General features: G+C 49.8%; 6 protein-coding genes across 6 annotated transcripts; 1 reads left to right on the top strand and 5 right to left on the bottom strand.

Annotated features, from left to right (window-relative positions):
- Positions 1 to 55: 55 nt before the first annotated feature.
- On the bottom strand, positions 56 to 3,674 carry K444DRAFT_551576 (uncharacterized protein). The gene is made up of 6 exons (XM_024876548.1): positions 3,529 to 3,674; positions 3,285 to 3,474; positions 1,795 to 3,235; positions 1,468 to 1,740; positions 1,274 to 1,418; positions 56 to 1,225 (listed from the first exon to the last, which is right to left on the bottom strand). The coding sequence occupies exons 1-6, from the start codon at positions 3,530 to 3,532 to the stop codon at positions 237 to 239; spliced, it is 3,042 nt and encodes a 1,013-aa protein (XP_024743412.1). The 5' UTR covers positions 3,533 to 3,674; the 3' UTR covers positions 56 to 236.
- A 429-nt stretch (positions 3,675 to 4,103) lies between these two features.
- K444DRAFT_649645 (glycoside hydrolase family 39 protein) lies at positions 4,104 to 5,582 on the bottom strand (the record flags this gene model as incomplete). The annotated part of the gene is made up of 3 exons (XM_024885590.1): positions 4,104 to 4,893; positions 4,956 to 5,263; positions 5,313 to 5,582. 3 exons carry the CDS (start codon positions 5,580 to 5,582, stop codon positions 4,104 to 4,106), a joined length of 1,368 nt encoding a protein of 455 aa, XP_024743411.1.
- A 744-nt stretch (positions 5,583 to 6,326) lies between these two features.
- Positions 6,327 to 8,685, bottom strand: K444DRAFT_579764 (glycoside hydrolase family 127 protein). Its single transcript, XM_024877675.1, has 5 exons — positions 8,223 to 8,685; positions 7,806 to 8,156; positions 7,427 to 7,751; positions 6,951 to 7,379; positions 6,327 to 6,902 (listed from the first exon to the last, which is right to left on the bottom strand). Exons 1-5 carry the CDS (start codon positions 8,639 to 8,641, stop codon positions 6,417 to 6,419), a joined length of 2,010 nt encoding a protein of 669 aa, XP_024743410.1. The 5' UTR covers positions 8,642 to 8,685; the 3' UTR covers positions 6,327 to 6,416.
- Positions 8,686 to 9,977: 1,292 nt separating this feature from the next.
- K444DRAFT_517327 (uncharacterized protein) lies at positions 9,978 to 11,399 on the bottom strand (the record flags this gene model as incomplete). The annotated part of the gene is made up of 2 exons (XM_024873768.1): positions 9,978 to 11,207; positions 11,262 to 11,399. The coding sequence occupies 2 exons, from the start codon at positions 11,397 to 11,399 to the stop codon at positions 9,978 to 9,980; spliced, it is 1,368 nt and encodes a 455-aa protein (XP_024743409.1).
- Positions 11,400 to 18,440: 7,041 nt separating this feature from the next.
- On the bottom strand, positions 18,441 to 19,570 carry K444DRAFT_517285 (uncharacterized protein; the record flags this gene model as incomplete). The annotated part of the gene is made up of 2 exons (XM_024873762.1): positions 18,441 to 18,859; positions 18,910 to 19,570. 2 exons carry the CDS (start codon positions 19,568 to 19,570, stop codon positions 18,441 to 18,443), a joined length of 1,080 nt encoding a protein of 359 aa, XP_024743408.1.
- Positions 19,571 to 20,102: 532 nt separating this feature from the next.
- Positions 20,103 to 21,339, top strand: K444DRAFT_649642 (translationally controlled tumor protein). Its single transcript, XM_024885589.1, has 5 exons — positions 20,103 to 20,194; positions 20,315 to 20,426; positions 20,481 to 20,618; positions 20,666 to 20,825; positions 20,872 to 21,339. The coding sequence occupies exons 1-5, from the start codon at positions 20,180 to 20,182 to the stop codon at positions 20,954 to 20,956; spliced, it is 510 nt and encodes a 169-aa protein (XP_024743407.1). The 5' UTR covers positions 20,103 to 20,179; the 3' UTR covers positions 20,957 to 21,339.
- The last annotated feature ends 1,441 nt before the right edge of the window (positions 21,340 to 22,780 follow it).

Raw genomic sequence — 22,780 nt, 5'->3', positions numbered from 1 at the left:
ACAAGTGTTTCTAGCTTCGAACCAAATCTGAGGTAGAAGTGAAGAGCTTGAGAATGTTGGTCTAAACTCAAGGGACAGTCAAGCGACATTCCTTTTGAAAGCAAGTGTTCGAATCTATACATATAGCTCAGAGCTACCTGGTGTTGCCTTTCCTTTAGAGGGCCAAAGAGAAGGCGTTTAATCTGGCATGATGAATCAGGAGCGCAGCTTAAGCTAACTCCATTACTCTTAATTAACTAACTGCCAACACCCATCCCAGCCCCCGGCACATCCTGCCTACAAACTTCAATCAAAGCACTCAGCACCCTGATCCCCCTCCTCCGTTCCCCCCATGTCTTCAACCCAGCCAGTAGCTTCCTCCCCTCAACAAGAACCCTCATCGGTCCCTTCACACTACAAAGATTACCGACCCCGGTGATGTTAGCACGCATGCTAGCGCCCCTTTTTACGAAGAGTTGGACGAGTTCATCGTCTGCTGGCCGATCAAGCTGCATGGATGTCGGGAATAGAGATTCGGCTTCGTCGTCATCGTCCTTGTTGGCTGCTTGAGAAGGAGGGTGGGAGTCAGGCTTAGGTTGGGAAGGCGGTAAGGTGCGTGCTGCGAATGTGCCGTACGCCCAGAACGCGAGTGTGGCGAGGAAGACGGAGGATGGCTCGTAGAAAGCATCTGCCGAAAAACGGCGAACGTGCCAGAAGAGAGCGCCAGCGTGGATCATGGCAAGACGAGCTTTGTGCTGGTCTTCGACGGCCCAACGTTGGATGTGCTTTTTGAGGGTCGGGATGTCGAGATCTTCTTCAGTTGTTGGGAGGGGTTCGTTCGTCATGAGGTGGGCGAGTTGGAGGATTTGGCAGAAGGGTGTTAGGAGGATGACTCGTGCGAGGTGGAGGTGCAGGACTGTGGGGTGCTCCATTCCTGATGCTGCTCCTATTACGCTGTTTGCATGCCAGTGAAGGATGTCCAGGGAGTCGCAGGCTGAGTTGCGCCATTTGGAATAGGTTTGTATTCCTGGTAGCCAGACCGGCATGGATCTCGTGATGGTCTTGATGTCCTGTTTCTCTGCGGTGGGGGTCCACAGCGTGAGGGGTTGTTTGAAATATGATTCAACCTCCCATGTCCGGCGGAAGAGTGCGTGGATGCATAGGATTCGACTAAACTCGCCTGTAGAGGACCGGATGCGCTTTTCGACGTAGGCAAGTTGGATTGCTGCGTGGAGAGAGGGGTTCGCTACTTTGGATTAGTGCATGGTATTGTGAAATGGGTTGAAGTGCTTACGATCAGCACAGGAATGGAGCTGCTGCCAATCCAGAGCTGTCTGCGCTTCCCAGAGAACTTCTTGGCATGGTATTGGAACCCGAGCGTCTTCTAAGGACAGGAGAGGGCGTCTTTGGAAGTGGAAAGCCCACATACAGTCCAACCACTATTGAGATTTGTGAGAAATTTCATCAAATTAGAGCTAAGAAGCTTACCCATATGCAATAGCCTGTACGTCGGCGGCTTTCTGCTTCATACCATCTCCTCCAGCCATAGTCAATATCTTCCATTCCATTGTTGTTTGATTGGTCTACGTCTGAGCGTGCCATCGACCATTCCGTGCTGCAAAACGATGCGAGATCGCCGTGGTAGCCTTCCGCGATTTTCGAAAGTCGCTCATCGCCGCAGTACATCATGCCCACGCAATTTAGGAGACTGATTTGGGTAAAGTGTAACTTGGAAGGTCTCGGATATTCCCCATTCTCGCTCTAAGGTGTGGAGTTAGAAAGTAAGATGGCAAATTGAGGGAAGAATGAAGTTACCACAGCCTCTATTGCCCTGCGCAAGAACTCGTGTATGGCAACACTGAAACCCTCAGAATCTTCAATTTCAAGGTAGTGACTTCCGACTGCAGCCATAGCTAACATGAGGAGCCAATGAGAAGAGGATATATTGAAGGTAGCCGGATGTATAAATGGTAGGATTGATTCAAAATTGTCTCGGTAAAGGAGTATGCAGAGACTCAAGACCTGACGTGAAGGGAATGCAACATTGTAGAACTTTGAATAGTGGGTCGTTGCGGTGCATGTGTGAGTAAAGCTTTCTCTAATTTCGGTGTATGAACCTTGAGGGATTTGCTTAGTCTCTGCAACCTCTGGAAGGTCCCCAGTTTCTGGGAATTTAAATGCCGGGAAGGCTTCTTCGGTTCCAAACGTGGAAGCATGGGCGTGCGAATCCGAATGTCGATATGGTATCTTGCGAACTCGTGGCAATCTTGCCCCATCGCCGTCAACATAAAAGTGGCCGCCACTGTGTGTACTTTGCGTACTCGGGCTTGAGACATCCTGGCCATCTACAGCTTGTGACTGCCGCCCTAGCGGATCTCTTGCTCGGGGTGGAAAGTGTCGAGGCGATGTTTGATTCTGACCCGAGTTTGTGAGGGGGTATGTGATATTACTAGCTTGTGGAGTTTGGCCAAAGAAGAGAGAATGTTGATCGAAGGGGCCGAGGTCACCACCCATCTGGAAATCAGGCGTCCAGTTATCCGGGAGCCAATTGATCGAGGAAAAGTTGTTTTGATACCACGGCTCTGGTACCCCATTTTCATGCTGATGATGCTTGATCTCTGCGCGAGCGTTCATGTCCAAAGACCCAACATTGGTTGGTTGTTCCATGAAAGGCTGGATTGGTTCTGAGCTGGGAGGGATCTCCATGTTTTGTTGCTGACTGCGGCTGGTAGGGGAGGTGAGTGGCTGCGAGTTGTGGTGACCAGATCGACCAGGAGATATGGAGCTCGGCATCTGAACACTATTTCGAGCAAAAGATAATGCATATTCTGGTGAAGCGTGACTTTGAAAGAGGAAATTATTTGGATCATTTGTACCAGGAAGAGAATCGGCTGTTGTGGTGTGGATTTGCTCCTGATCTTGATTCATTCTCGGCGAGGCAGATGTATTAGACCAAGACATCGGAGACACTTGGGCCTTCGAAGAGCTGTGCTCACTTCTTGATGGCGTTTCTTGGTCGTCAACAGGTGATGTTGCATCCTCACCACCCACAGTCAACCGAGTTGAAGTAGCTCTTCGTGACCTGCCAGACTCTGGGTATTTGCAGTCGACTGTTCGTTTTTGGCAGCCTAGGCATGGAATACCACCACTGCATTTTCTCCTAGCGGCTGCACATGCTAGGCAGGCCCGATTTCCTTTTCCAAGGACACTCCGTTTGGGTTCATTGTGAACTTGCTCATGCCGTCTCAAAGCGTCTCTAAAAACCATTAGTGATCACGTGAAAGCACTTCGGTAAGGGTACTGACATTCTATAAAAGCCTTTACGGCAGTAGGAGCATTTGAGAAAGCGCTCTTTCATGTGACTCCTTGCATGGCGTGTTAAATGCTCAACTCGGCCGAACGTTTGCTGGCATTCAAGACACCGAAAGCGTCCGGGAACTGGGTGATTGGCCTGGCTCGCACTTTGAGAGCTGTTAAGACTGGCCGCTCCCTCCGCTTCAAAAGGAGTCAGCATAAGACGATTTCATCCGAGGCTGGGGCTCCAGTTACCCATGTGCACTCGAAGAGGGCTGAGCTGGCTGAACGGCGCAGTCGAATTAGAACTGTTGGAAGAGAAATCTAGTACTGGGTCAAGATCGTCTCCGCTGGATGTAGGAGAGCATTCTTCCTAGACAGAGATGCAAGCTGGTAAGCGCTGGGTCGGCTTGTGTGAAGTGGATTTGTGGAGTCGGAGGTGCGGTGTGGGGTAGCTCGCTTGCCGCCAATCTGACAAAAGTGGAAGTGATCGGCCGTGCCCAGCCAAGGAGTTGGGAGAGCACCACGTCTTGGCTTGCTGGGCGAACCCCGCGACAGAATATTGACAGTAGGCAGGCAAGCGTGTATGGCTTGGTTTTGGCTACTTTGAGGTTTTTGCTTGAAGCGGGAAAGGGTAAGGGTGGCGCCTTGCTCGAAAATTTGGGGAGAACTTCGTGCAGGTCATTTCAAAGGAACTCATATGTACCAGTACTGAATTTCGTTATCCGTTCTTAGTCTGCTTTTTCTACGAAACTCTCATGTTTTGAGATACATGCATTAACTACTGAGACTTGCCCATAAACAATACATGTCTGTGAACTATACCTATCCTAACCAACATAAAATTCAAAGGCGTAAGCCGTGGAGGTATCGGTTTGATAAACAGGGAAAGTGACACTATTCCCCGAATATGCGTGCGAGTTCCAGCCAAGATCATTTGGAGCATCAACTTCACCAAAATGGCCGTTGGAGGGGAAGCCCCATGTGTGAATGTTAAGTGATCCAGAAGATGGCAACCCCACAGACGACAGACTGTTGATTGTGATCTGCCAGGTTCCAGACGTAATTCGAACTCCAGTGAGGACTCTTACCATATCCTTGCCAACGGTAGCGAAAGTATCGAGTTTGAGGTCGGCTGACGGAGAGGTTCCGACGCGATATCCGGTCATGTTGAGGTTGTAATACTGGTAAACTTGATAGTCGCCATTTGGATAGTAACCCGTACCTGTTGGGCTATTCGTATTTGTTTTCGACACCAGAGATCCCATGAAGTCGTGCAACTGGGATCCGCTGAGCCAATTTCCTCGAAGGCCAACGGCATTGACTCGTTCAAGTTGGGAAATCCACCACGCCGAGCCGGCAGGAACCTGTTCAGGGAATGTGGCATACTCGTCGATGTTTAAAGGTTTGATAGGAAGCTTGTAGGTTTGAAGTATGCCAACTAGAGCACCGTATGCCCCTTCCATGTCTCCTCCTCCTCCTTCCATATGCCAGACGTACTCGTCAGGCACACTAGAGTTGCTAGCAACAAAACTCAAGAAATTAGTCCACCACGTGTTTGAACGGTCGGGTTGGCCTGCAAAAGCTGGTCCAATAAGTTTCACCGACGGCCACGCCTGCCTATTCAAATATTCAGTCAGATTCACAAACGTAAGCTTTAGGTTGAATGAAGCAAGACTTGCCTTAAGCGGTGGTATGTTCTACCCCACATCTGGATATACTGTGCTTGTGAGGCTTTCCAGAAGTATGTGAGATCTGGCTCGTTCCAAATATCGATAGACAGACCAGCAGTGGCAGAATTGGCATTCATATCCGAGATCCACTGTGTAAGGTAATTATCCCAACTGGTCCAGTCTCCATTGTCTCCAGGATACGGCGCAGTTGAATTCTGACTCCCGTCCGCCCCCCAGAGATCATGGATTAGGAAAATGAAGTTGGCGTTGTACTTCCTGGCTGTCTTGTAATTTGAAAGCGCAGATGCGAATCGAACCTATCTCAGAATAAGCAAGTGGAGTGAATTGTAAATCTACAGTGCATACCTTGTATTCCGACAGCCCCCAAATCCAGCCACGGCCTGGGGCAGCTACCTGAGCTCCTCCAGCCCTGGCATAATTAAAGCCAATGCCCGTGTAGAAGTGATCCGGTATCTGATTCGGCTGGTCGGGAATGCCATAGATGAAGCCGGAAGCCAGGTGCTGGGGCGTGCCGGTATTGTTGCCCAAGTTGACGGTAGACGTTACAGTATCCCGTTGCTCGAGAGGACTAGCAGCCACAACTGCCGCACAGAGAAGGCAAAGGAGAGCATGCATGATTGAATGCTCAATTCAAAGAAAGCAGGAATCAGTTGCCACTCAATTGAAAATGGGCAGCTTGGGTTTGAAGGAAAGCTTCGCATATTTATATATTACCTTCGGGAAAATACAACGTCTCAAGGGAAAATAATGTAGCGGGAGAGCCACAGACAAGGGGTAAAAGCCAATTAAAATTTCGTATTATTTGCTTTCTGGTCCGTGCCAGCGCGGAACACCCCTGTCTCGCTACATTATTTCCCCTAGAGACGTTGTATGCTTTTGGAAAGAGGAGAAATGATTAACTTGACTAAAGCACAACATTCGTCCCCACACAATCCGGCAGCGGGTGAACATGGGGAACTTTCCCCACGAACCCCAGATTTTCCGTTGCCATGTGCCCGGATATAGCTTTTGAGTACTCGAAGCGGATTGGTCCACGAGAATGAAGCATCAGGGGCTTTTCGAATGACGCTTGCGGAGGTGAGATGGGATTTCGGATGAAGAGGATGAAAGAGGTTGGAGTTCGCTAACCCACCGGAACGGCGACCGCTTCAGGCCAAGAACGTCATTCTTCCATCTCGTCTAGGAAGCTTCTCCTTCCTCTCGTCCACGATCATTGGAGCGCAAACAACTCTCTCCTCATTATATGGGATACCAACGCTGACATGCGCTTCCGCTCGCTACTTACGGTATCACCGGCATGCTCACAGGAGCGGAGCGAATTTCAGTCCGGATAGCCCCATCCGACTCGGTTCCTTTTGGCTTGTTCACGATTTGTCCATTGCGTAGAGGGACTTGGGCATTTTGAGTCAGAAATGAAGTGTTTAGATTCTCATCATTGTTCGATTATGCCTAACGTTTTCTACGAATCCCCACTCGCATATGCCCTTTTCCTCCACGGTTATCCCGCAAAGCATACGGTATGAAGTGCAGCTCATCCGCGCCGGACGCCTTCTCTTGCGTGGCAGATTTCAGACTCATATGGGGAGCATGGCTTTTATCGACATCAATGAATGACGCAGCATTGCGAATTGTCAACCCAATATACGGTTCTCCAACCTCGTCGGCCGCACCTTCTTTCTCCTCGATAGCCGCTGTGGGATCGAGCAGCAGGCTTTTGAAGTGGTCATCCACCCAAGAGTTGTCGAAGTCCTCGACGCAATATATGAGAGGTCCTCGGGCAAGTGCTACGATGTCTTGGTTTGTGTATGGATGAGGTGAGACGAATCTTGGCTTGAGTGGAATGTTCAATTCGAATTTTGGGTTGTGCTTCAGCCAATCTGCGGGAAGGGTCAAGTATCCTTTCTCGACATGCTTGCTTGGAAGACTTGGCGAGATCTGTGGTACCGTCAGCAATCACCTCGATTTAGAAAGGACAGAACATACCTCCCACCCTTCAGCCCAACCAGGGATTCGAAGCTTGATCGTTGTTGCGACTTCAGAAATACCTCGAAGAGTGAGCTCTATCTTGCCATTCCAAGGCCAGTTCGATTTCTGTTCAAGTTCGACCGTGTCTTTTCCAACAGAAATTGATAACTGAGCTGAAGAGTACATATGAACTTTCACCAGTACCGACTTTTTTTGCTCGTCAGTGTCAAAGCTCCACAAATACCCTCCAATGTACCCCAGAAGTCTGGTAACATTCGGTGGACAGCATGCGCAGGTGAACCACTTGGCGCGCTGTGAGAGGTGTTTATCGCTCGACGCCAGTTGGTTGACGTATGTGAACTGTGTTCCCTTGGCAGACATGCCCGTCATGACTGCATTGTAAAAGCATAGCTCCATGATATCCGCAAACTTCCCGTCCAAATCTATCTACTATGAATTAGCATGGTTTTAGAGTCATCTCGTCTCCTGCTTACCTGGAGCAACCTCTCTGCAAGCATCATAACTCCAATTGCAGCGCAAGTCTCTGCATAGCATCCGCCCTCATCTGACCCAGACGGCAGGAAGTAATCAAGTCCAAATCCCTCCCATTGCCCCATGGCTCCGATGCCCCCTGTCAAGTACATTTTCTTGTCAACCATGTTGCTCCACAGACGTTGCAAAGCTTTTCGGTACGAATCGCGATCGGTTTTGCTTTCCACGCGAACCAAGTCGGCTACTGCAGTAAGCAGATACATGGCTCGCACGCTATGGCCTTCTATTGTCTCTTGCTCGATGATCGGCTTGTGAGCTTGGTGGTACCTGCCGTGCAAGAAGTATCAGCATGAGCTCCCCCCAGACCATAAAAATACCTACCAATAAGCTCCTTTTGATTCCATGTACGCCGGTACCTGATGCTCTCCTTCTCCTCTAGCCTCAGCCTCGACATCATAGTAATGGCGTCCATATTGCCCAGTTGGATTTCCCCGCTCTGTTATAAAGTATTGCGCTAGGCTCAAATGCTTCGGATTGCCCGTCTTCTCATACAGTCTAAGCAGCGCGAGCTCGATTTCCGGGTGGCCAGGATAGCCATGTTTCTGCGCCGGCCCTGGGCCAAAAGTCTCGTACAGCAAGTCAACATACTTAACCAGCGGTTCCATCAACAAATCATTCTGGTAATGCCTGGAGTGAGCTAGTGCAGCTTCGATCAGATGTCCCGCATTATACCTGTCCTCAAATCAGCGCCTCTCTTTCCACCGATAATTACAACTTGGGGTGGGAGAGGAATCATACAATTCATGCAAATCCCTCAAATTCGTAAACCTCTTCGCCGGCTCCACAACCGTAAAATGGATATTCAGATACCCATCCTCCCCCTGCGCGCCCCTAATCATTTGCACCAGCTCCTTGACCGCGCCATCGATCTCCTCATTCTCCCCCTCTTCTGTCATCAGAAAGTAACAAGCTCCCTCAAGCCACTTCGCAACGTCCGAGTCCCAGAAGAGGTGGTTCGGGACGGGCCAGACGTTCGGCTTGTCGCTGTATGAGTCGTGCCATTTCAGCTTGAAGGCGTCGTAGCGCCCTGTCTCTTTCAGGACGTTGAGTTGGTAGAGGAGAGTGTTGGCGTATACAACCCCCCGCCGGCGACTGATGAAGGAGGGCGAGCTTGACGGGAAGGAGGTGTGAATGAATGTGATCTGTGGGTACGACATCGCTGCGATGGTGGACTTTCACCTCAATCCGATTCTGATGAAAATAATAATAATAATAATAAACTGAAAAAAAAATTGAAAAAAAAAACTCAATTGTTTGATTCGAGAAGAAAGATTTAAAGATCAGAGCGGAGAAGAGAAGAGGAATACTAGCTAGTACTCTCGTGTTAATAACCCCCCGAACGGAAAAATTTACTCGTGTGGACCTGAATGGAGCTCATAGTGGCGAGATTGTTCTTCACCCCTCCCCCACCGGAGTTCGCGCAGGAGGGCATCCCACTCCCACTCCCACTCCCATTCCCATTCCCATTCCCATTCCCATTCCCATTCCCACCCCACCTTTCACCTGCCCCGCAATCAACCCACCAGGAACGCATTGACCGGAGCTGAAGGAACCCCATAGTACCGCATCTCCTCACCCCATCCCCCCAATGTCAATTCGCATCAAATTAGGATCGTTCGTTCGCAACCCCCCTATTCCTAGACGAGCACGTGACACAACCCCTTTTCACGGCTACCTACCTTATGTATACCTTATGATCTCAATCAAGCCCTTCATGTCGGCTTCGGCACGGTCGTAAGTGGAAACGCGAGCGAGGCCTATTTTCGGAAACCGTGATTTGATTTGTATGCAAGGGGTGAGCAAATATCTATCTATATCTGGGGGGTGATGGCATTGATCTAATTTCAAACATCAGGCTGAACCGGGCTGTTTCGAAACGCGAGATTGGCGAGGCTGGCTGAGCAGTTCAAGCGTTGATGATTGGCCTCCCCTTCAACAAATGGGAATAAGTCAATGTGAGATACGTGGCTCACAATTCGAGAGGTCAGAGACGCGACTCTCTAGCACAACATCCATTCATCTATTTACAATCTCCTCGTTCTCTCATCTCATCTCATCTAGCAACGCACCGCTCAAAATCTACACCTCTCATGCCCGCCTCTCTCATCACAAAATGTAAAATCCAGCTCAAGCTCCACAGGGCTCAAGCCAAAACAACCCAAGGGTATCGCGCAATCAAGCCAAGCATCCATCCATCCATCCATCCATACAATCCATCTATCCATACAATCATCCATCCATCCATACAATCCACCATCCCAAAGGATGACCTTTTTTTCCATTTCTATTTCCATTTCCATTTCCATGCTTACTAAAACTCCCGCTAAATTCAAATCCCAAAACAAAATCATAATTGCAACAAAAGAAAGCAAGGCTTTGACAAGAACAACCCAAGATTGTAGCTCTCTATATAGAGCCTGGATCTGAGGGACGTTAATACAGAATGTACAATTTCTTTTCTCTTTTGAAAGGGAAAGCAGATAGAGTGGAGGACTATTTTCCGACAATGACATCCCCGAGGTATCCCACTTGATTCAAGAGCTGTTCGAGTGCGCTCATGCTCTCCGCGTCTGGGACGGGATTGGGGAGGAATGGCGGGGAGGCACCGAAGGTTGCCCGACTCGCTGTTTGGGTCAATTGCGAGAGCGGGGAGTCTTTTGTAAGGGTCTGCTCAGAGGCATATTGGTCTTCCGGGAGACTGTAGGCGTTTAAGCCTGGGGCAGGAGTCTCTGAGAGGACGGGGCTGTAGGTGAACTCATCTCCACTTCCCATGTCGGCAGTGAGATCATCGTCTTCGTTCGAATCTTCTTCGCCGATGCTGAAGCTGCTGTCTGTTGGCGACGTGATAGTCGTAGAGATGGTTGATGTGGAGAAGTGAGACCTTGGGAGGTCGGTGACGGAGACAGCGGAGCGGAGACGAAGAGGCGGAGGCATCAGAGGGAAGTCTTCAGGCAATTGTGGAAGTGGTTTGGAGGTATTTGTGGCAGTCTTGGCTCGGACCATTTGAGGGCGGGAGACGGATGGTGGAGGAGAAAGGGGTGTGAAGATGCCTTTCTCATTGATGGACATTCGGCTGAGTTGGCTGGCGAAGTTGTCATCGTCCTCGGCTTCCTCTGCAATCTCGTCTGGTATCACAAGCGAGCCCGAATTGTATGTGCTGCTCTCCTGAGAACACAATTGGCGAAGGGGTGAGGGCTCACGAGAGGGGGTCTTCTTGAAAGATTGAGGAGACACCTCCCGAGTATGAGGTACCGACTTGGCTTTCCTCATCTCATCCGATCGAAGAGCTAGTGAGGGCAAGCTGGAGCTGGCATCTGCTTGGACCTTGCTTAATGAACTCGACCGACCACGTCTATCAGCATCTTGATCCTTCGAATTCAACGATCGAAGACCAAAGAACATCCGCGGTGACCATTGAGGCTTTTCAGTTGTTGGTGAAATTGATCGTGCAGTTCGCTGCTTCGTGAGGACCGAAGTGGATGTGTTTAGACGCGGCAATTTGGGGGTTGGCGGTGGAGCCCGCGGCGTCATGAATTTGTCGGCAGGGTTCATGGTCTTGATGTCTCCATTCGTCATTGAGCTCATCGAAGCGCTTCGAAAGCGTAAGGGTTGGACTTCAACTGGTACCCAGAGAAGATTGACCGGTTGACCTGGGAGATACGGGCAAGAAGTAGTAAACGGGATCGACGCGTCGTAGTGTTCCGTTCCATCATCCAACTCGTACTATACATAAAAGTGAGTTTCTTTCTTGATAGTTTCGGATAAACTTATAAATACGTAGTAATAATATGTGGAGCCCATCTTCAAACCACCTGTTCGTTTGGGGCTGCTTCCACCATCCCCGTCGCAAATGATGTCCTCGAAAGAATAGCAACCACGCCATTGGCTCCGGCTTCGTCGGACATCTCGTTCCATCGGGTAATGTTTCGAGAAATTATCCCACGATCCGATTAGATGAACCGAGGTGGTGGAAGGGGAGGTCTGCCTATAATAGGGTTAGTATCTTGAAACACGATCGCTGAACAAATGACGGCTCGTATATTGTGGAGAGATGTAGCCGCGAGATTAGACGAGGGGCCGGCAGATAAAGATAGCAATCTGTTCTTCCGGCATCCAAATAAACATCGGACGGGCGGACTTCCCACCAATCGTAATATGATATGGGAATGTTTCGTCCCAAAGTATACGACAGAGATGAGCAATACGGCTGGGGACAACCCTGCGACGCCAAGATCTCAAAACAAGACGATGCTCGACTTCAACTTGCGTACTCGGCAAAAGTCAGACATATCAAGTAGACGCGCCGCGCAATGTCAGTGCCTTGAGTGACAGGTACACGAGCACAAAAGCATGCAAATCCTCCGAAGGTCATCCAACGGCTGACACAGCATTCCAATGCACGTTTCGCCTTTCGTCCAACGGCAAGATGCTAGAAACATAAAGAGCAGTGTCTGTTTCGTTTCAGGCAAGTCGATGGTGGAATTGCAGAGACCTGACTTGATCTCTACCAAGTATCTTCCTCGTCCATATTTCTTATGCACCGCCCCTTCTCGACTTTCTCTTGCTTCAAATCTTGGATACTGGAAACTGAGCTTCTAAAACACATCGAAATCTTGCGCAAGGGGTGGGATGCAAATGCGATATCCAAGTCAAGAACAAGGGGAACGGGAGTTTTGACGTACACCATGAAAGTTATCAGAGCTGTATCCATTATGCAGTATTATGACTCGAGACCAGCCCGAGGTGAGTATTGTAAAGAAAGAAAGCAGGAAATAAAGAAATAAAGAAGGAAAGGTAGAAGGCGATGACGTTCTTGGCTTTTTCTCGAGGGCGTGGTTATGGTCTTGTATCGGAGGGCTGCATGTTCTCGCAGCTAGCCGAGTGTTGGGGGCAGGCGTTGAATGGGGAACTTCAGACGGACCCGAGAAAGAATTACTCCTTGCTCGTCTTCAAGTATGTTTGGGATAGCCGCGAGGTTTGAGGAACGGCCCTGGAAGCCTCGTGGAATTGCAGTGCTGTTCCTTGGGCCAGTGGATGGGCGGGCTGGGATGCGAAAAGCGCCGTGATGGGAAAGGCCCGGTCTCGTCTGTCTCGTTTTAAACTTTCGAGCGCTTAAGGATCCAACGTCGAGAGATTCTAGAAATCGGTTGGCGTTTTAGGATTGCAGGATAGGATTCGAGGATTGATGCTGGGCTGGGGCATTGCTCGTCGCCAGAAGTTGGCGCTGATGTGGGTGACAGTGAGTTGGTTGATCCTCCTCGCTCAGGTTGCTGGAGGTACTTGTAACTTGATGGGGCGGGCTGCAGACTGCAGTAGCTGAAGGATGACCAACTGAATCCCGTAGCGTCCAGAAACTGGGAAATTGAGATGGCGACGGTGGAGCTAGAGCGAGAGGCCAGGAACAACCGGAGTGTCGGCACTAACGATGAAGATCAAGATGAAGATGAAGCTTTAGTGCGATCGAGTTGCCGGGAGGAGATCATTCGACAGGAGGAAGGCGCGATGATGGGAGAGGCGTGCTTGCAGTTTGTACTTTGTACTTGTACGGATCGTACTCTACTCCCTTGGTAAGATGGGGGGAGATTGGAAGCATTTTAATCCGAGAAAAGCTGGTGCGCTGGCGGATCGTCCGAAAGGGCTGCTCAGCAATCGTGACCCTGTTGCTGTGCGGTGCGGCTGCGTGTGATTTCCCAGATTTGGTGGTGCGGTTGCCGTGCTGCTGCTCACGATGTGGAAGCTCACCCACTCATCCGCTTTGAGCAGCAAGTGGCGCAGGCTTCCCGAACACAGACAATGGGGACCTCGCAGGGACAGGGGGCTGAACCTCAAACAATCGACGCCACTAGGCTCAGCTCGGCTAGAGGAAGCAACTGCAGGCCAATCGGGGGGACAGACGACAGCCACTCCAGGACCCATGGAGCATCGCGCATGATTTGGAGGCGCGCTGGGCTGTGGCCTTGAAGAGCGCATCACATCGCATAACTGGCTGGCCGCACGCAGCAGCATGATTATGTCTTTGGGTTTCGAACCATGATGTCGCCCATTGGTATGCATTGCTGCCGCTGCCGCTGCCGCTGCCGCTGCCGCTGAGGGATCAGCACGGGTGGGACCGAGACAGCCAGTTCTGTTCGAATTCCCTGATGGCCGCACTCTGAGTGTTTACTGTGGTATGCCCCTGATGAAGCGGCCGATGTTGGGGAGCGTCAATCAAACTCCTGGCCCCGGCCTTACCGTATTGTACGGCGCAGCAGGATCCGTGTGGCTGGAGAGCAGCCGGATAAAGACCGCCAATGCGCCACTGATCGGAAGACCCTGAATTTGGACCTCCCAGACCCCCTTCAAGTTTAGCCCGGGCGGAACTGCCTGCACTGACTGCACTGCCTGCAGCTGGCCTGGCGTGATCGCCCGGTAGCGAATCCAAGCTCAGCGCACCCTCAAACAACAACGCCCTTGATTGGCAGAAACTCCAGGGGAGCGCAGCCTTGAAGGCTTGAAGACATTCTACGCAGAGCCCCTGGAGCATGAAGCGAGATTTGTGCATCCTTGCTGACTGCCCCTGACCGCGAACAGAAGCCATCAGCGCGTCGAGGGGGAAACGCGTGTGAAGCATCATTTAAACTCTCACTCTACGGAGTACACGCCTCACGAGCGCAGCCGGCCCATTGGCCAGACATCTTGAGATTGGGGGGGAGTAGGAAGCATATCACTCGCCTGGAAGACGTGGGAAATGTTTCGGTTCAAGCTTCTTATGTCAGACACGGCATTTGCCAGCGGAGTGTGTTCGGCAACATGTGTGGGGGCGGCGTTGTGTCGAGATTCGAGGGTGCAGACACTGCAGATGCTTTCTGTCTTTCCACAACATGTACCGGGTCCGCCTTGCTTCTAGACTCGACGATGCCGAGGCTCAAAGTGTTGGCCAGAAACATGTATGGGGGTGGCATTGTGCTGAGCGATACAAAGGCTGAAAATGTTAGCTAGGTCTCGCGTTTTCACGAACGCGTACGGGAGTCGTGTTTATACCGAGTATCAAGTGATATGAAGTTTGAAATTATTAGCCAGAGACTGTCCCAGAAGAATGCATACTCACATGAGTTTCCGAAAGCACTTTCTTTGAGCCAAACCTTTTCCCTTCGGAATTGTCCCTCTTCAGACCAAATTCATCTGATCGAAATTATCTTCAATCCCATCTATTAATTTATTATGACATACAACGTTGAACGCTGTGCCCTTCACGCCGCAATCCTTTGTCCCTCAATGCAATTTTTTATTTTTTTTAAGACCGTGGCTTGGTGTCACGATCCCATCCTCGAATGATTCTTCAGGTGTTCACGTCCCACTCAGCCTCATGTTTCCCTATCATATCTCATAAGATCTTATCGTCAAGGGCAGACGTCGGCATATTGGACGGATGTTTGTTTATCCTTGACGATCCCGAACATCGGTATCGTTCCTGCATCTCGGGAGTTTGAATGAAAGAAACTGTTGGTGGCACAGGATCGCGTAAATACGCGTACCGTTTTATCCTTCTAGAAGGGCATTCTCGAAGTTTTGGAAGGGGGGGCATGAGAGGCGCAGCGTCAGGTGAGATGCTTTGACCCAGCACGTGTACTAAGAGTACAAGCTTCTCTCCTAGCATGAAAAATCGCAGAAATTCCAGAACCTGCTTGTATGCGAAAATTCAGTAGAAGGGCAAGCTTCTCGAAGTTTCAGAGAAGGCGGAGCCTTTGCAAGTAAACGCATGAATCATTCAGTCTCTCGTATGTCAACATGACAGCAGGCGTTTTCTCTCAGCATCTAAAAATAGACTATGGTAGTACCAGAGGAAGTGCACGAACCACGCCTTAGAGGACGTGGTGAGCGAAGAGGATCGTCGATCCTGAAGGAAGTATTACCTGGACAGAGAAGGAAAAGCACCACTCGAGCCAGGTGTTGTTTTCTTTGCAAGGATAGTGTTGTAGCCCGTGCAAGACGTGAGAACGGTGCCATCACGATCTCACCAGGTCAAAGGAGAGCATTGATGCCATGAAGTTGCAAATTGCAAACATTTATTGGTGAAATCTGCAATGGCTATGAAGAGAGCAGTAACGATCGAAACTCAGTGTGCATAAGCTGCCCACAGCTATGAAGAAAGCAGAAACCGAAAAACTTAACCTGCCACTGCATATCAACCTGCGCCCCGTTAACTCACAAAGTACTACTTTCTACCGATCATGTTATCAATATCTCCCAACGCCGTGAGCGTTGCCGAAACCCAAGAGCCAGATGCGGGTTAAAGAAGCAGCTCAGCTCAAGTCGCAGCCATCGGTACCAAGTCAACGTCACCATTCCGCTCAAAGACAACGTTCATCGGGATTTTATCACTCAGGAGAGCCCACGGAACACGCAATCCATCGCGCATCTTCCTCCAGAGACAGTCGGCTCAGCTCCTCCTTCCACACAAGATCTCCATCAACAAACTCCGCTGGTCCTTCGCGCGTCCATCCAGTGCGGAAGAGTGATAGATCCTTTACTGGAACCTGGAAAGCCCTGGTTCGCCGCATGTTCATGATCTCCCGTGCAAGATCACCCAATCTGGGGTTGCGAACGCCATGTTCGATATATGCCATCTGTTGAATCTTGCGAACAGTCGGGCGGGGAAGGTTGAGCCAATCTTCATGGAAACGCCAGGCCCACACCCCGCTGCGGACGAACATGTCGCGCGGGAAATTGACACAGACGATCTTGTTTAGAACACGCGGGGCTTGGGATCGAGAGTTTAAATCTCTCACTTCCCTCCCTTCACACCCTGGGCTCGTGTTTCTCGGCAAACATGAAGGATTGATGGGACAGCTGGCTGGTTGTCTGTTTCGTGAGTTTAGCGCCTGGAACAACCGATGGAGAGAGCACGCTTCCTAGAAGCCCTACACCACAACGGACCCTTCCAACCCTGGGTTGCCCGAGCGCCTTCAGCGAAGCCCGCGACCGCATGGAAACCGTATTGAAGAGGCTAGCAGCCAAGGGCAACCTCACTCCAGAGGACAGGGACTTGGTTTTACACAACATTCCTTCTAGAGGTTATAACCCGACGATTCCATCCTACTAGATCATGGCCCACGCTGCTCTATCTGGAGCAGTAAATAGCTCGGCCAATACCACTTACCGCGACGAGCTCTACCATATCTCGGGGATATAGTGTGCGGAAGGGGCTTGCAAGAGAAGGTCTACCCAATCAGATAGCCTCGCTGAGGCGTAGAGATGAAGCGGCCATATATTTCAAGTTTTATCATCCTCTCTTTCCGCGCGACGCAATGCCAAATCCGATCCTTCAGTTCATTGGGAAGCTTGACGAAAAAGTTGAACCTTCCTTCCTGCTGGGCGGTCGGCTTCGAGGAACTTCAAGCTGTGGAAGCTTTGCAAGAGTCAAAGACGGATGATCATAGTTGGAGTTGCCGAGGCCATTCTGGGAGGTAACTTCGTACAAGATGTAATGTTGGAATTACGAGGTTGCGATATTCAGGTTGTGAAGCTGCGGAGTTGAGATTGTAGAGTTGAGGTTGCGAGGGAGAGGTGGAGCTTGACGACCGACTTGCCCAACGCGACCGCAAGTGTGTGTATTGATGAACTCCTTGCCAGAGCAGAGCACTCGCAAGTGAACCTTGAGCTCTCATGTCTTTGTTGCGCATCCATTGGTTCCTTTTCTGGTTCCCTCCAGCACCGTTCTCCGACCCGCTTCGAAGAACCATTCTCACTCAGCTTTGCAACTCATCTCAACTCGCCGCATTCACTGCTCCATTTTAAGTCCTCGAGGTTTTGTTGCACATCGACTCAATGTACGAGGTTGGTTTGGGACATTGAAGATTGTCGATTCTGTATTATAGAGTTTTGTCACTGAGTAAAATCATTAGCTTTCACTTAATTTTTTTGCCTTCAGGTACATCATAGTCCTCGATGCCTTGTTGCATATCGACAGTGTACCAAATGCCCTGGTACATTGAACGAGTTCAAGTAGTCTGGAGTGAATTGAGTTCCAGGATTTTGTTGTACATCGACTCAATGTCCCAGTCAATCTGGTACATCCAAACTTCCGAAACACCACTTCATACTAGTAGCGAAATCTCGAGCTTCACTACTTCGTTGCACTTCGCACCTTCATCCGAAAGTACTCTCAAATCAAGCCTGAGATGGAAGGTGGTTTTTATCTGACTCGTTAAGATAATACCAAGCTTCCAGCGATATATCACAAAAGTCGTTTAGTCCCACTTTTTTTCCCCATCCGAATCCCAAATCAGCCTCAAGATCTTTCATCCGACTTGATGAGCTAAGAATGAGTAAGAAGCAGTAGCAAGTGATGTTCAACACAAAAGTTTTGTTGCACATCGATTCGGGACCGCAAAAAGTATCACAGGTACAGACTTCGGGACCGTGGAGAGTATATTGGGACGGACATCTCGGGACCGCAAATGGTGCGGCCGCGGACTTGGTTTGAACACAGCCAACGCGATTGATTTCGTCTTAAATGTTGATAAGGAGAGGGAAAGAGTATTGAGAAAGCGATTGGCTGTATCTCGTACGCAATAGCCGTAACTCTACGGACGTTAAGGTTTGAGAAGCCAGATCTAGCAGTGTCGTTTATCCCACCACTTTGTACTTCGTCCGAACTTTCGGCTCCTCCCTTTCTCGTCTCCCGCACGATACACTAGCTCTCAATACTTGGGGTAGATCGTCTATACAGAAGAAGGATCATTATTAATATTAAGGTATCCTGCACCTCCCCTCTCCGTCTCCCGAGACCGCTCAACGTCTCTAATGTACAAGTCAACATTTACACCCCCACCCTGAACGCCTATGTCGAATCCAAGGACCGCCTGCCAAAACACCACACATGCGCAGAATGCAAAAAAAAGAGAAGTTCAGTTCCCATCATTCGATTCGATTCAATCCCTCCATATGTTACAAGCCCTCCGCATTAATCGTTCGTCATGATTGAACCTTCTCCGCATCCATCTTGAACTGCGCTGATTTCTTCGATCGCTCGTACTTCGCTGTCGTGTCCCCGGTCCATATCGTGCCTAATATCCGATCCCAGAATGTGAAGAAGGGTTGCGAGAAGTTGGTCTTGATGCCCCAGCTCTGGTGGTGGATATCGTGGTATCCGGCATTGTTGCCTGTGAGGTGCTGTAATGGATCCCATGGAAGTGCGTATCCGCAGTGGTCATCCACGGTCTTGAATGTTGATCCAACGAAGAAACACATTCCTTGCCGAACAGTCATGCCAGCTACCTTGTATGCGATTCCTGCTCCGAGGGTATCGAGGAGGAATCCTTCGAATGGGTGATTGTAGAGGGCTCCGTACGCATAAGGAACGTAGAGGCGGTGGTGTCTGGAGTGGAAAGTTGCTGAAGCCATGTTAGACCGGATAGCCGGGGAAATGGGACTCTCGACTTACTGTAAAGCCACTTGTTCATGTGCATGGCACGATGGAGGAAGTACTGCCATGTATCGACAAAGATAATGGCTGCTGCGAATTGGATGATTGGCACAATGTACCAGTAAATGGCTGCAGCAGTAAAAATCTCCCAAGCTGCAAAAGCTGGAACCGGTGCCTCGCTAACAACATCCAATCCTACACTCAAGGCTGGGTATCTTCCACCAGCTAGAGCTCCCGCCAACATTGGATGCGATCCTGCAAGATTCTTGGAGATTGCGGTAGCATTGAGTCCGACTAAACCCAGGAGCTGCGGCAGAGCCCTCTGTGCAATCCTCAATCTCGTAGCCCAAGCCGCAATGTCATAGCTCTCCTTTCCAACCATCTCCGGTGGCTCTGTGAGTCCAAGCGACACCCCGACAATAGTCTGAATAACCTGCTGTATGATGACATCTCGCGCCACTTCGTACCTCGAGACATGGTTTCGATTCAAGATCTCGGCGGGAGTGTGCAGTCGGTATTGCGGGAATAGGTCATAGACATCAATGATGTAGAAGAACATAGAAACAGCCCAGTATGCAACAAAAGTAAGAATCAAGGAAAGCCAGACGTCCGGGATAAAGGGGACAAGAGGCTTCACTGGCGTGAGGTTGTAGGACGGTAAGGGAGGTAAATCGGACATGGCGGAAGCATTCGAGAAGAGGGTTATATTGGCCATTGTGCAGTCGTATGGCAGTTATCGTGGTGCGCACGAAGGAGTGTGAGACGTTGGATGATGGGAAAAGAAAAGAAGGAAGGGAAGTGGTTTTGTATGGGAACATGGAAATCTTCTGGCGCGGGCGCGCCACTTGATGCTCTCATCAGCTCAGCACATCAAATCTCGCCTAGTAAAGCCCGGTCGTCCGATTGTCATGCTGAACACCGGTATTTTCAGGGCAGCATTACGAAAAAAAAAATCGGAGTTCGCCAAGAGATCAGGAGACAAACTGTTGGTAACTGCTCTCCCAAGCTGTTTCAAAAGCAATAAGCACAATGGATGCTGACATGGTGCATTCTATTTCTCTGAAGTGACGCGGCTGCGACAGGCAGCTCCTGCTGAGGAAATTTTGCTTACTAAAATCCCGTGATCAGCCCGCTCTTTCCATTTCGGGTTAGGCGCTTTGCCCCTCCACCGTCGCAACTTCGTGAATTTTGAAGATGATCTCAATCTCTCCCCATTACCCGTTCAACTTCTGCCCAACTCTCGACACGGTCGAACCTCCAATAATCTTCCACCAAAACTACCGCCATCATGATCATTTACAAGGTCAGTTTCCATTGCGTTAATGCGAAGCGACCCCGCTTCTCATTTCCTAGGCTGATACCATCTTCATCTGCTTGTACAAAATGTGGGGGACTCGAAGACTAACTCTGCGCTTCGATGTAGGATATTATCACCGGTGACGAGATCATCTCTGACTCCTACGATCTGAAGGAAGTCGATAATGTCGTCTATGAAGTCGATTGTGCCATGATCACGCTTGGTGCCGTCGAAGTCAGTCAGTACAAACCACCCTCGAAACAGAACCAACCACACTGATATTGGATTGCAGATACTGGAGCCAATGCATCTGCTGAGGAGGCAGAGGAGGGTGTTGAGGATGAAGCCGTGAAAGTCAACAACGTCGTCAACTCGTTCCGCCTGAATCAAACCTCCTTCGACAAGAAGTCATATCTAAGCCATCTCAAGAGTACGTGAACCACTCTAGGAGTTTGGATATATTCTAATATGGCCCAGCATATATGAAGAAGGTTAAGGAGGCATTGAAAGAGAAGAATGCTTCCGAGGAGACGATCACCGAGTTCGAGAAGGGGGCCCAAGCATATGCCAAGAAAATTGTGGGCAATTTCAAAGACTACGACTTCTACATTGGCGAGTCAATGGATCCCGATGGAATGTAAGTTTTTCCTTCGACTTACAGGAAGCAGAAACTGATTATCTAGGGTCGTTCTCATGAACTATCGCGAGGATGGCACCACACCCTTCGTCACTGTCTGGAAGCACGGTCTCACTGAGATGAAGGTCTAGATGGATCTGGTTTGCGGTGTTTTTCTCATTCCCTGCATTGCCATGGTCTCTAGAGGCATGTTTCCGCGCCGTTTCCCCACGCTCACGATATCACTCCAGTAAATGAAAAGCATTCCCCGACCTATTCCTATGTGCCCAAATGACAAGTGTCGCCGTTCCTTTGAAATTCCCCGAAATCCCTTGAAAATTCAATCCGTATGATCTGGAAACCAACCAGAATTCATCCTCGGGATTCAAGACGTAAATGAAAAACATTCCTCTGACTTATTCCAATGTGCTCCATGACAAGTGTCTCCAATCCTTGAAATTTCCTGAACAGTCAATCCGTATGGCCTAGCAGCCAGCAAGAACTTATCCTTAATAGCCAAGCCATCACTTTCTCTCCAATCCTGAGATCGGATCAATCCACTTGAAGTCAGACTTGATACTAGCTCTCATTTCCGAAGCATCGCAGCAGCAAATCCATCAACTTCTCGTTCCTGCTTGAGGTATCCTTGCTTCATGCCATTGTGTGATAGAGCACCTTGGGCAGCGAGCGTTCGGAGAGGACTACCAGCAGGCATAACTGCGAAAATGAGCTCAATATCGCTGGCCGCGATTCTTGGGATTCGCTTTCCCAGCTTCGACGTCACCTTCGTGGGCTTTCCATCCTTGTACTGGAACTTGATTGCCTCCTTAAGTGGTTCATAGACGACTTCGGCGGCTTCTGCAAGGTTGTACTTATCCGCATACCGAATGAAGTCAATGCAGCGTTGCATAGCAGAAGCGCCTGTCTTGACGATCGACGGAGTTAGCAACTACAGAGAAGGGGCCGGCTCCAGCACTTACTTCAGTAAGCTTGATACTTCCTGGAGAGGTTCCACGCAGCATAAACTCAAGTAAGATCTCAAAATCTTCGATCCTATCCTCGGGGAGGTACAGTCTCTGCGATAGTGTCTCGATGAAACCACCGTTGAAGCAACTATCGAAGAAGTCCGAGTAGTGGCAAAGCAGAAGCTTTGGTAGATTGTAGTGCTTCTTGCTCGGACCGACGTAGAGGTCGACCCTTGGTCCAGAGATCATCCTGCTTGAGGTGAGTGCTCAGGATTGGAGGTGAGGGCTGCATCCACTTGCAATATCAAGTCATTGGGAATTTTGCGTAGTGAAGAAATGGTGACTTACGTGAGAAACTCCATCGCATCGGGCTTCTCGGCGGGTGCTCGACGAGGCATTTCGGCGTTGTAGCAAGGTTTTTTGATGTACGTGAAGAACGTTGGAAGGTTGTCCTTGCTCGTTGATTGAATCGCGCAGGAGTGTGATTCCTGAAGGTCGGGGAAGTTGTGGTGTTCGAATTGGGGTTTGAGGGAGAAAGTGGCAAGAGTGTTGGAAGGCTATCCTTACTCTTAATTGGGTTGAGCAATAGTATGGTTTCTGGGCATTGGAGAGGTTGTGGTGTCTGAGTTGATGTTTGAAAGAGAAGCCGGCAAGAGCTTTGGAAGGTTGTCCTAACTCTTTGGTTGAGTTGAAGTCGGATGAGATCCCTCGAAATCAGAAATGTTGGGTTGTTTGGGTTGGTATTTGAGGGGTAAGTGGCCGGATTGAATTGGTGAATTATGGAGTTAAAAAGAGTACATTTTGGGAGTGGTTCGCTTTCACCAGCAGTTCATCTTTGAAGGTGAATTGCTGATGGGGAGGGAATATTAGGATTGGTCGAGGGGAGCGAAAGGGGGGCTGGGGTGGGCTTCTGCGAGGTTAGTAAAAAGACAGAAGAGGTATCCTGAACTGGGAGAGTGGTCCGACGCAGACTCGGGTCAAGGAGTAAATGGGAGAGATCAGAATGCTATG

This window comes from Hyaloscypha bicolor (assembly GCF_002865645.1).
Source record: "Hyaloscypha bicolor E unplaced genomic scaffold K444scaffold_13, whole genome shotgun sequence".
Lineage (NCBI taxonomy): Eukaryota > Fungi > Ascomycota > Leotiomycetes > Helotiales > Hyaloscyphaceae > Hyaloscypha > Hyaloscypha bicolor.
The sequence above is the reverse complement of the archived record's forward strand: the minus strand, read 5'-3'. Positions and strand labels throughout refer to the sequence as shown.

Bases quoted from the DNA above. Each gene is read 5' to 3' on its own strand.
- K444DRAFT_551576 (XM_024876548.1), bottom strand. The intron at 1,741-1,794 runs GTAACTTCATTC...TCCACACCTTAG, and splicing joins GCAGGGCAATAGAGGCTGTG to AGCGAGAATGGGGAATATCC. The intron at 1,226-1,273 runs GTAAGCACTTCA...AATCCAAAGTAG, and splicing joins GCTCCATTCCTGTGCTGATC to CGAACCCCTCTCTCCACGCA.
- K444DRAFT_579764 (XM_024877675.1), bottom strand. From the start codon at position 8,641: ATGTCGTACCCACAGATCACATTCATTCACACCTCCTTCCCGTCAAGC. The intron at 8,157-8,222 runs GTATGATTCCTC...ATTTGAGGACAG, and splicing joins TTGAGGGATTTGCATGAATT to GTATAATGCGGGACATCTGA. The intron at 7,752-7,805 runs GTAGGTATTTTT...CTTGCACGGCAG, and splicing joins GAATCAAAAGGAGCTTATTG to GTACCACCAAGCTCACAAGC.
- K444DRAFT_649642 (XM_024885589.1), top strand. The intron at 20,427-20,480 runs GTCAGTACAAAC...ATTGGATTGCAG, and splicing joins GCTTGGTGCCGTCGAAGTCA to ATACTGGAGCCAATGCATCT. The intron at 20,826-20,871 runs GTAAGTTTTTCC...CTGATTATCTAG, and splicing joins TCAATGGATCCCGATGGAAT to GGTCGTTCTCATGAACTATC.